This window comes from Oratosquilla oratoria, chromosome 41 (genome assembly GCF_046742065.1).
Source record: "Oratosquilla oratoria isolate Oo_2021 chromosome 41, ASM4674206v1, whole genome shotgun sequence".
Taxonomy (NCBI): Eukaryota; Metazoa; Arthropoda; class Malacostraca; order Stomatopoda; family Squillidae; genus Oratosquilla; species Oratosquilla oratoria.
Genome location: NC_134817.1, coordinates 38305378 through 38318168, shown reverse-complemented (window position 1 = coordinate 38318168; position 12791 = coordinate 38305378). Strand labels below are relative to the sequence as shown.

Sequence of the window (12791 nt, the reverse complement as noted above, 5' to 3'; positions counted from 1 at the left end):
TCCTGGATGACGGGTCATCCCTGCACCTTGTCCACTGCCCTGATGGAAAGAAACACTGTTCCTGAATACTTTGGGATAGCCGCTGTTCAGTCATAAATGAACTGATAATAGGCAGCAGTATACAATTCTAGAACAGCTAGGAGAATGTCAGAACCCGCAAAACTGGGCCATGTCTAGATGCAGACATACCCAGGTGAAGAATTCTTTTAATTATTCTTTGACAACTTAAAATCAGAACATGAAAAAAATAATCATGCCTGTGGAAATTAGTTGTCACAATTTTATTTTCATGTTCATCAAACTTTATTTATTTGCTTTTTGATTATCTAAAATGGGAGGAAGGGTGGAGGGGTGTGGAGTGTATTCAGGGATGGAATGGATGGGAGTGATTTTATGCCTTTTCCTTTTTGGCTACCTCCCTTGTAAGGGAGAAAAAGCCTTGGTATATGTATCTATTCTATCTATAGAATGCATAGAAAGGAATGTACAATCAAGTTTCCCATTAAGCATTACTCTTACATACATACATACATATACCAAGGCTTTTTCCCCCTTACAAGGGAGGTAGCCAAAAAGGAAAAGGCATAAAATCGTTCCCACCCATTCCATCCCTGAATACACTCCACACCCCTCCACCCTCCCTCCCATCTTAGCACCTCCTGGATGACGGGTCATCCCTGCACCTTGTCCACTGCCCTGATGGAAAGAAACACTGTTCCTGAATACTTTGGGATAGCCGCTGTTCAGTCATAAATGAACTGATAATAGGCAGCAGTATACAATTCTAGAACAGCTAGGAGAATGTCAGAACCCGCAAAACTAGGCCATGTCTAGATGCAGACATACCAAGGTGAAGAATTCTTTTAATTATTCTTTGACAACTTAAAATCAGAACATGAAAAAAATAATCATGCCTGTGGAAATTAGTTGTCACAATTTTATTTTCATGTTCATCAAACTTTATTTATTTGCTTTTTGATTATCTCAATTCTTTTTTTTTACTGTTGATATCAATTCCTAAATATATATATCAATCTCACCACACCAAGTGTACACGAATGAACAACTGGAGACATGGAAATCTAGACTACAATAAAAGTGGTGCCAATGATTCTAATCGTGTGCACTGAAGCTAATCTATGTCACTACCTCTGCATCGCAATGTCCCATACCTATACAACAGTCATATAAACATACACACATACATATACCAAGGCTTTTTCCCCCTTACAAGGGAGGTAGCCAAAAAGGAAAAGGCATAAAATCATTCCCACCCATTCCATCCCTGAATATACTCCACACCGACAAAGAAACTGAAAAAAGTATTGCTAAAAAGAGACAGGCTTAAAAGAAATATAAGAGCTCGGGTGCATCTAATGACTATGAAAGTTATGTATCAATAGAGAGAGATTTAAAAAAGACAATAAGAAAAAGAAAACGAAAATACGAAATGAACATCGCTGATAAATCCAAAGAGAATCCCAAAGAATTCTATAGTTACATTAGAGATAAAAAGGTTGTTAGGAATCACATTGGTCCACTATTATCTGCTGATGGTCAACTTGAATATTCAAATGAAGGAATGTGTAATATCTTAAACAATTATTTTAGCTCGGTATTCGTAAACGAAACACCTCAAAGTGAATTCCAAACTGAAACCTGTGAAAAGTCTGGGGTAAACTTACTCACTACGGTAAATATAACAAAAGAAAAAATTAAAAGGTGTATAGACAAACTCAAAGTTAATAAAACACCAGGGCCTGATGGTTGGCATCCAAGAATCTTAAAGGAAATGAAAAATGAGATTGTTGTTCCATTACAAATTATTTTCAAGAAATCCATCATATCCGGAGATGTCCCAAGAGAATGGAAGCTAGCTAACGTTACTCCCATATTCAAAAAAGGTGACAAAAAGAAACCAAATAACTATAGGCCTATAAGTTTGACTTCGATCGTAGGAAAAATAATGGAAACTATCATCAGAGATGATATCGAATATCATTTAGAAAGTAACCGTTTGATAAATGATAGCCAGCATGGTTTCAGACGGAATCGTTCTTGCGTGACTAACTTACTCGAATTCTACAACACAATTATCTCGAATTATGACAAAAGAAACAATATAGATTTAATATATCTAGACTTTGCAAAAGCTTTTGATACCGTCCCACACGAAAGACTACTTACTAAATTAGCTTTGCATGGAATAAGTGGTAGCCTATTAGGTTGGACTAGTAATTGGTTGAAAGGTCGAAAACAGAGAGTTGTTTTGAATGGAAAAACTTCTGGATGGAAAAATGTTGCAAGTGGAGTTCCTCAGGGTTCCGTTCTTGGGCCACTTCTATTCATAGTATATATAAATGATATAGACCATGGACTAAAATCTACTGTTTCCAAATTTGCTGATGATACAAAACTGTGCGGAGTGGCAAATGATCACTCAAACCAATTAGATATTCAAGAAGATTTAGATCAATTACAGCAATGGTCTGAAAAGTGGCTAATGAAATTTAACACAAGTAAATGCAAGGTAATGCACATAGGTAAAAATAACAGTAAGTACGATTACAAGTTATTTGGAAATTCGTTAACAAAAGTGGATAGTGAAAAAGATCTCGGCGTAATTATCAGTAACGACCTCAAATCATCCAAGCAGTGTATTTCAGCCTCTGAGAAAGCAAATAAGATTCTGGGATTGATTGTGCGATCTTTTGATTTCAAAAGTCCATCACTCATTAACAAGCTATATAAATCGTTAGTTCGTCCACATTTGGAATATGCTGTTTCCGTATGGTCACCGAATCTCATTAAAGACATTGACAGACTGGAAAAAGTACAACGGCGAGCCACAAAACTGATTCCAAATATCAAAAATAAATCATACGAAAATCGACTTAAGCACATGAGTCTGTTTTCCCTAAAAAAGCGTAGACTCAGAGGTGACTTGATACAGGTCTTTAAGATTTTAAAGGGAATTGACAACATCAAAAGTGACCAAATTTTCACATTGAATGAGAATCAGACAAGAAACAATGGTCTCAAACTGTCCGGAGATAGATTCAATTTGGAAGTAGGTAGAAACAACTTTGCCAACCGTGTAGTTAATGAATGGAATAAACTTCCTGCACAGGTAGTGCAATGTAGTTCAGTTCGAAGCTTTAAGAATCATTTAGATAAATACCTAAGTAAGATGCTGTAATGATTATAATTTATGTTATATTATTTGTTTTTGTTTTGTTATAATTTGTGTCTAATTTTCATTTATTATTAGTTATATGTCAATTCATAATCATTTACTATTTACCTTTTTGTTTGTTATTCAACTATACCTATGCATTTATGTATTTTATTTTTTATTTTTACATTATTATAGTTTTTTTTTTTTTTTTTTTCATCCGACCTAGATATGGATCAAAAGGTCTCCTGTCGGCATGCTCCGCCTTTGTAATCCTTCCACCCTCCCTCTCATCTTAGCACCTCCCGGATGATGGGTCATCCCTGCACCTTGTCCACTGCCCTGGGTCAGAAGCAGTGTCGCAAGACACAGCACATCCACAGCAAGGCTGCTTCATTAAATTGGCGACCCCCCCTCTCCGTCCCCTCATGCATAAAAGGAGAAGACGGGGAGAACTCCCTTCGGGCTGCGTCAAATTTTGCTCACACATACTACCTCAAACCCCATCCATAAACAACCATTCTCCATTCACCCGTCTTCTGTCCTCTCCTGTCCTTCCTCAACAGACTTCCCCTCTTCCCCAAAGCCCCCTTCACCCCATCCATCCACCTCATCCTAGGATGTCCCCTCATGTTCACTCCCTCCACCTCTGCCTTCCATACATCTTTTACTAATCTTTCTTCACTCATTCTTTCCATGTGTCCAAATCATCCTAATACTCTTTCATCAACCCTATCTCCCAGCTCCCTTTCCACCCCCATTCTTCTCCTCACCTCATTTCTCACTCTATCTTGCCTAGTAATCCCCATCATACTTCTCAGACACCTAATCTCAAACACATTCAAACTCCTCCTCTCTGCTTCTCTCATGTTCCATGTTTCTGCCCCATACAGTGCTGTTGGCACAATCACTCCTTCATATAGTCTCCTCTTAGCATCCATTCCCAAATGTCTATTCCTCATTACACTCTTCAATCCACCAAGGCATTTACTCGCTTCTCTCAATCTACATTCTACCTCCACCTTTTCCTGCCACATTTGCACCCAAGTATCTAAAACTATCCACTTCCTCCAGTCGCTCTCCCTTAATGCTCACTTCCAGTCTACTGCCACTTTCAACCCTTGTACATCTCATCACCTTACTTTTACCCACATTTATCTTTAGCTTTCTTCTATCACATACTCTCCCAAACTCTGTCACCAACTTCCTCAGTCCCTCCTCCGATCCTGCCACAAGCGCAGTGTCATCAGCAAACAACAGCTGGCTCACCTCCCACTTTTCTCCATTTTCTTTAACCATCTCCAATCCCTGACCCACTACCCTTGCACCACCCCATCCATGTATAAGTTGAACACCCAGGGCGACATAACGCATCCTTGACGAAGTCCCACCTTTACCTCAAACCACGCACTCTCTCCATTTCCAATCCTGACACAAGCTCTACTACTCTCATAAAAACTCTTGACAGCTCCCAGAAGCTCACCTCCTATCCCGTATATCTGCATGACCTCCCTCAGTGCCTTTCTGTCTACCCTTTCGTAAGCCTTTTCCAGATCCATAAAAGCCCAAAAAACATCCTTCCCCTTTCCTATAGCTTTCTCACATATGTGTCTTACCACAAAGATCTGATGTACACAACCTCTACCCATCCTAAATCCACATTGTTCCTCACCAATTACTCCTTCTGTTCCTCTCCTAATCCTCTCAATCAAGATCCTCCCATAAGCCTTCCCAACTACACTTAACAAGCTAATCCCTCTGAAACTACTACATTCACACTTGTCCCCTTTTCCCTTGTAAAGTGGAACTATACAGGCACTCCTCCAGTCCTCCGGCACTCTACCCTCTCTCCAGCAAACATTAAATAACCTCACCAGCCAGTCCACCATCACTGTACCTCCTCTTTTTTTAGACATTCTGCATGGCATCCATCAAGACCAGGTGCCTTACCTGCTTTCATCATCTTAATAACTGCCTTCACTTCATCCTTCCTTATTTCTCCTCCATTTTCCTCACTCATCACTCTCATTTTCTTAGCATTTCCCACTGCAACTATCTTTCCCTCCCTATCCTCCTTCACATTTAGCAACTCCCTAAAATATTCTGTCCATCTTCCCCTTACTGCCTTCTCTTCTATTATCATCTCTCCATCTGCACCTTTTACCTTTTCTTCTCTACTTGATTCGCCTCCTCTTCCTCTCTTAATTTCTTTCTAAAACATCTTTTTATTACTTTAAAAAATTTCTGTTATATTCTTACCCCACTTCACATCTGCTCTCCTCTTTGCCACCTTTACCTTTTGCTTTACTTCTCTTTTCTTTTCTTTGTATCACTCAAATGACTCCCTCATCCTATTTTGTAAACAATCTGTGAAAGCTCGCTTCTTCTCTTCGACAACCTTCTTTGTTTCCTCATCCCACCATTCACTACCCTTCCTTCTATTTCCTCTTGTCCTTCATTACTCTTACCCGAACTAATCTCTCTAGGTGATCCCTTAACATCAAATTCAAAGCATTTGCATATGCAACTAGCAGGAATAACCCTACATACCAACTACAAAATGCATACAGACATATACCAAAGACTTTCCCTTTACATGGAAGGTAGCCAAGTCAATGGCATAAATCCACTCCCACCCATTTCATCCCCCACTCTCATTCACCACCCCTTCCTCCCTCTTTTCTTGGCTTCTCCTGGATGAGAGGTCATCCCTACATCTCACTCATTGCCCTGGGGTCAGAAGCAGTGCAGAAAAACAGCACATATACAGCAAGGCCGCTTCATTTAATCAGTGACTCCCCACTCCATCCTCTCATGCAAAAGAAGAGAAGACAGGGAGAACTGCCTTTGGGTTGCATCAAAACATCATTCACACACACTCCCTCACCCCCCATCCCCCACCACTCACTTCCATGCATCACAGCATCATCCATACACAACCATTCTCTACTCACCCCTATCTTCTGTCTTCTCCCTTCCTTCCTCAACAGACATTCCCGTTTCCCCATGCCTCTTTTACCCCATCCATCCATCTCATCCTCGGTTGTCCCTTATGTTCACTCCCTCCACATCTGCCTTCCACACCTCTTTTTACTGATCTTTCTTCACTCATTCTTTCCATGTGTCCAAATCATCCCAATACTCTTTCATCAACCCTATCTCCTACAAAGTAGTTGCTTCAAACCCTTCAGCTTATCAAGGTAAACTAAAACCACCAGTAACATTCTTCATTCCTGAGCATCACTCCATGAACCATCTATTAGTAACACAGTATCCATTTATACAGAATTACCCAAATGACTCTGGTCCTCCCTTACAACACTTGTGCCTTAGTACAAAAAGACCTGACTGTAAAATCAAAGAAAATAAACACACCAAGACCAGTGGCATGCAGAGGGTAACTGAAATTACAGTTCACAAATGGTACTTAATAACCACATTCAACTACACTTCCACATTATTCTCAGCTATCAGGAAAAATATGATATCCTCCATATTAAATCAAGCATTGAGAATAACATGATGAAACAAACCACCCAATACACCTGCATACAGAAACCAAAATCCTACCAAAGGAACATCACATGAAAATGATAGGCAAATAATAAGACCACTCAACCCTACTCATTTGTTTCATTACATCACACAAGCATAACAATTTTAATTGCATTTAATCAATGCCTTTGGCTCTAAAACAAATAAGCATAGTTTTTTTAAACACCATTTTTGATTTGTATCTATATGAACATTGACATTTATTTTCTAGTTACTCATCATCATTATATATGTTATGAGAAATAGGCAACTGGGAATGGATGCAAAGAGATTGTATGAAGGGATGACTGTGCTGAGAGGCTGAGGAAAACTTTAAATGTGCTTGAGATGAAATGTGAGAAGTATGGTAGGGTTTACTAGGTTGGATTGAGTGAAAAATGCTGTGAGGAGGAGAGTAGGAGTGGAAAAGGAGATAGCAGATAGGGCTGATGAAAGATTATTAGAATGGTTTGGACATATGGAAAGAATGAGTGAGGAAAGTTTAGTAAAGGAGGTGGAAAGTAAGGTGGAGTGAGTGAATTTGAGGGGACGACTGAGGATGAGATGGATGGATGGGGTGAAGGTGTTTGAGCAAGGGATAAGGAAAAAGATTAGGACGAGTGAAAAATGACTGTATGGTTTTAACCTTATGGAAGGAAGGGGGGTGGGGTGTAGGGGGTGCTTACATGTGAATATTTTGACACAGCTCAAAAGGATTTTTTCATATCTTCTCTATTTCTGCATGAGGGGATGGAGAGGGGGGGGGGTCACAGTTTATGAGAAGTGGTCTTGCTGTGGATGTACTGTGTCTTGCTCATTGCATTTGACCCAGGGCAGTTGGTGGATGCAGGGATGACCCATCATCCATGAGGAGCTGAGATGGAATAAGTGTGAAGTGTGGTGAAGGTGAGTGATATGGGTGGGAATAGTTGTGTCTCTGACTTAGCTACCTCCCTTATATGAAAAAAAGCTCCTATCACAAAGGGCTTCTCTCCTTAGAGAGGTAGCCAGGCAACACATGCACCCACTCCCATCCACCACCCTGATCATCTTGGCTCCTCATGAATGAAGGGTCATCCCTCTCTACTACCCACTTCCCAGGTCAGAAGAAATGCAGCATGACAGTATATCCACAACAGGGTTAGCCACTTCACTTATGGGGCAACCCTCACACCTTATCCCCTCATACAGAAAATAAAGACAGGGAGAACATTCAGGCTACACCAAAATACCATCCAATACAAATTTAAAACTTGCTTAAAAAAAAATATATATATATATATATATATATAGACTTAAATTTTGTCCATTTTCATTCAGTATTTTTATATATCCTTATACTATAGTTGCATATTTGCAATCAATCCTCAGCAATTGTAATTTCGAACCGTGTTCTTTTCATTATCTGTATTTCATGTATTTGTTTTATTGCCAAATAAATTTATTACCTGCCCCACACCTTAAGTATTTATTAGGTTTAGCATTGCATGTGTATGGACTGTATTACAGCTTCAAACAGAATCCACCCAGCTGCCAGGGATATTTAGTACTTTCACACACGAGAATTTTCTTGCCTTTTATTCCCTCAAGTACAGGGTCTTTTTCATACCTTTGAAGTTCTTTCAGTTTCTATGCAGTATTTACAAATTTCAACATAGGAAGAAATGTCAGGTTAGTTGTAATATAGAAAAAATAAAACCTTAACCTTGATAATTATAATTTATCAACTCCAATACAAATTCCAAAGGGTCTTCTCTTTTTAAATGGGTGTGGCCATACTCAAGTATATACCCACCTACACATATCCAAAACCATTACCCTTCCCATCTAATGCATCATTTATACCGGGCAAGTTGAGGTAAGTCAAATGTGCAACTTTTTTTAACTGGAGAGGAAAGCAAGCAAGTATATGCTGACATAGGCCAAGTCAGAAAAGGGGCCTGTGTGAACATGTACTTGCTTCGCTCTACAGTTCAAGTAACTTGCACACTTGACCTGGCTCTCAACTTGCCATGTGCAAATGAACCTTTTGTACCTTTGGAAGAGTTGTTCCTCTTTCCTGCCACACTGCTGAACTCAAATGGCAATGTATTGCAACACAGAAAGGCTAAACAGCATAAGTTGATATACTCCCACTATCACATGGTGGCAAACATGTGGCAACAGAATGACTAATCAATTATGGTAAACCTAGCCCCCTTCATCCACTTGAGTTAATCATGGAGCAGACATCCTTCCCCCCAGTTAGTTGTGCTTGTGTGATATAACATGATGGCCAAGTAAGGCTGAAGTCTTTTGCAAAAATATGGCATCTATCATTTCGATGTGATGTTCTATGGGTATAATTTTGGTCTTAGCACATTACCTATCTATAAATAATTAAGTAATCTATGTAATTTCTTCATCCATTTAAAACTGCTTTCCATTCATTACATCTTTTACATTCTCCTCCCTGCACAACCAGACATGCACCCAATGCCCCTTTATCTGCCCACCACCATACTCTTTGGTTGTCTGCTTTCCATACATGTTTCCTCACTAGTTCCTTCCATATGCCCAAATCAATCCAATACTACTCTAGCATGCTTTATACTCACAATATAAAAAAAAACTTGTTTGAAGATTGCTACTAGGACTGTTTAATACAACACTACCTGCAAATTGGCAATATCAAAAGGAAGAAACCAAGTTTTCTTGAGGAATAACTAAAAAAATTTGTATAAGCTGTAAACAGCTTACAAAGTATATCACTCTACCGCACAACTTATCTCAGTTTAACTAAAACAAGATACAAAACATTACAAGACAATTATCAACAAAATTTGGATTTAAACAACCTCACTCCACAATACCATTATTATGACAAGTTTTTGCATATTGTTACTCACACCTATTAAAACGTACATTATAAATATTCATTATATAACATCACTGAAGTTTATCACTGCCACAATATATACTATTGAAAAAATATTGCACATGCTTATAATCTTTAAAACAAAAGCACATTTCCTTCCTAAAAAATACTTCCTAGTTATCTATTGAAGAAGCTACAATTAGTCATTAACTGAGCTCTTAGACTTGTACAAGGCTTGTCTCCCTGTGAAAGAATAACACCAGTACTCATTGACTTGCAGTGGCTGCCAATCAACGCACATGTGATCTACAAAATGTGTGCCCTGACTCACAAGCATTGAGATTTGGTATATCCAATTTATAAGGAATTTACTGCAGAATTTGCATCTTGATACCCCTATGACTCTGAGACACTGTTGAGCAGCATAGACTCTTTGAGCCCCAAGTTAACTTGGAAATGGGTTTTAGAGCATTTGAATAGGGTATTTTTTTTAGAAGTGCACATCTATGTGGTACAGCATTAGAAAATTTTGTAAATTATAATACATCAATACAAGATATTTTTCTCAGCAGAAATCAAGATCAGAAAATGCTAAAACCTATACAGAAACAAATGAAGTTTCAACTCTAAACACCATCTTTGTTTTGATAGATTTGGAGGCCTGATGACTTCTAGAATTACAGGTACCACATTACTAAATGCAGGTTAGGTAAGGTAGGGTAGGGTAGGGCAGGGTAGGGTAGGTTGGTAGGTTAGGTTAGAATAGACGTATTAATCACTTCAATTTCTTCAATCTCCACCTCTATCAAAACAAAGATGGCTTCTCAAGCAACTGAAGGTGTTTGTTTATAGCTTCTAGCAACCTTTTCAATTATTATTTTCTGCCAAGCCAAGAAAATGTATATTATATTGGTGTATTATAATTTACAAAGTTATTACTTAATTTTCTATTGCTCTATCATGTAGGTGTGCCTCTGAGAAAGATTCTAGGACTGATTGAGAGATCTTTTGACTTCAAAAGTTCATCTCATTAACAAGCTATATACATTCTTAGTTCGTCCACATTTGGAATATGCCGTTTCTGTATGGTCACCGAATCTCTTTAAAGACTGACAGATTGGAAAAAGCACAACAACAAGCCCCAAAACCAATTCCAAATATAAAAAATAAATCATACGAAACTCAACTAAACCATGTGAATCGGTTTCCCTAAAAAAGCGTAGACTCAAGAGGTGACTTGATAAGGGTCAAATGTTCATCACTCATTAACAAGCTATGTAAATTGTTAATTCGTCCACATTTGGAATATGTGGTTTCCGTATGATCACCGAATCTCATTAAAGACATTGACAGATTGGAAAAAGTACAATGGCGAGCCACAAGATGGATTCCAAGTATCAAAAATTAATTACATGAAAATCGACTAAAACATATGAATGCTATTCCCTAAAAAAGCATATACTCAGAGGTGACTTGATACAGGTATTTAAGATTCTAAAGGGAATTGACATTTAAAGTGACAATTTTCACACTGAGTGAGAATCTGACAAGAAATAATGGTCTCAAACTGTCAGGATATAAGATTTGATTTGGAAGTGGATAGAAACAACTTCACCAACCATGTAGTTAATGAAAGGAACAAACTTTCTGCAGAGGCAGTGTAATGCAGTTCAGTTCAAAACTTTAAGATTCATTTAGATAAACACCTAAGCAAGATACTGTAATGACTGCCATTTATTTAATTATTTGTTTATTAGTATTTGCTTGATTTTCCTTTATTATTAATGTAAATTTATTTTTTACTATTTACCTGTTTATTATTTAACTATACCTATGCATCTATTTTATTTATTATCTATATAACCTTTATTTTTCTTTTATTTATTATTATAATTTTTTCTGCATCTGACCAAGTTACGGACCAAGATGTCTCCTGTAGGCATGCTCCTCCTTTGTAGTACTTTTTAAAAATTAACCAAAATAACATTGCAGACAAAAGCAAATTGGACAAATAATTGGGAAACAAATAAAAACAGCAAGAAGCAAGGCCTGACAGAAAAGGTGTTTCCTCATGAATGGGTAGGAAATATAAAGACAAATTTTAAATTGGTGTGGCATGGTAGCAGGTGTAAAATGATGAAAATGACAGGTGCAGCAGGACCTGATTTTGCAATGCATTACTGGTTTACAACAAGTATCCTATTTTACTAAAAAGACATGAAAAACTGGCTAATAAATATCATAGATGCAGGTTCCATAATTGGTTAGCTAACATTGAAATATTTCAAATTGGGGGTCAATAGAAATCCTAGGCTCTGTGTCAAACAGTCCATACAAGGAAAAATTATTTTTATCAAACAAATTAAGTGCTGTATTTGCCGGACTAAAATCATAAAAATGGGACGCTTTATAGTTTATTATTCTCCAAGCGCCATGCTTTCCGATTCCTTCCGCTTACATCATCTGACTTAAGCACCCCTCCCCCCCAACCAGCACTTCCCAGCTCCGTGCCCGTCTGTACACAAACTGAAAACTTTTACACGTTAAAGAATAACTCACGAAACATTTTTACCATTATATCGTGCATTACCAATTCGTGAATACATACACGTTTCAAAGGAATGCAAGCAATAGTTTTATTTACTCGATGACCGGTTTCTACCACAGGACCTTTTATCTTGAACGCTCTAGAACTCCTCTCATATACTGAGGCTATGTTTAATTCCACTCTACTGCATCCTCATCACAGCGTAATACTGCAAAAATGCTTATTTGCACAAACTGAAAATAGACTACGAAATTTGCAACGCCAACAACACCCGGTTCCATCATACGCGTTACTTCCACCCGCTTCCACATCGGATTGATAGCTTTGTCCCTCTATCACGAACATAATAAAGCATCACATACACTCAAATCCGTACCCTGTAATACCAGGCTTACCTAAGGCCACTCCAATACATTGTTGATGTATTTTTTTTCCTTATTCAGATGATTTTACAAGTAATTCACGAAACGTCAAGCACAGCGTGTAGTACACAATACCGCCATCCAAAGCCGGGGCTAGTTAGCGCGGAGTAATCATATCCTTCCGCGCAAAGAACTAGGGCACATTAACTTCAGTAAAAAAATAGGAATTCAGACGCATAATTATTATAATTTATATGGAATTATTATCTATTTGTTTCCAATAGAATCTTGTTTTGTTTAAATGACTGATTATTC

The 12791-nt window shown here is 38.1% G+C and overlaps 1 protein-coding gene across 5 annotated transcripts in view; it reads right to left on the bottom strand.

Annotated features, from left to right (window-relative positions):
- Zn72D (Zinc-finger protein 72D) overlaps positions 1-12668 on the bottom strand; it is a 115262-nt gene extending 102594 nt beyond the window's left edge. For all 5 annotated transcript variants that reach the window (XM_076178629.1, XM_076178632.1, XM_076178630.1 and 2 more), the window contains exon 1: positions 12510-12668. In XM_076178629.1, coding sequence (XP_076034744.1) covers positions 12510-12529 — 20 coding nt within the window. In that variant the 5' untranslated portion in view covers positions 12530-12668. The remainder of the gene's footprint in view (positions 1-12509) is intronic.
- Between the last annotated feature and the right edge of the window lie 123 nt (positions 12669-12791).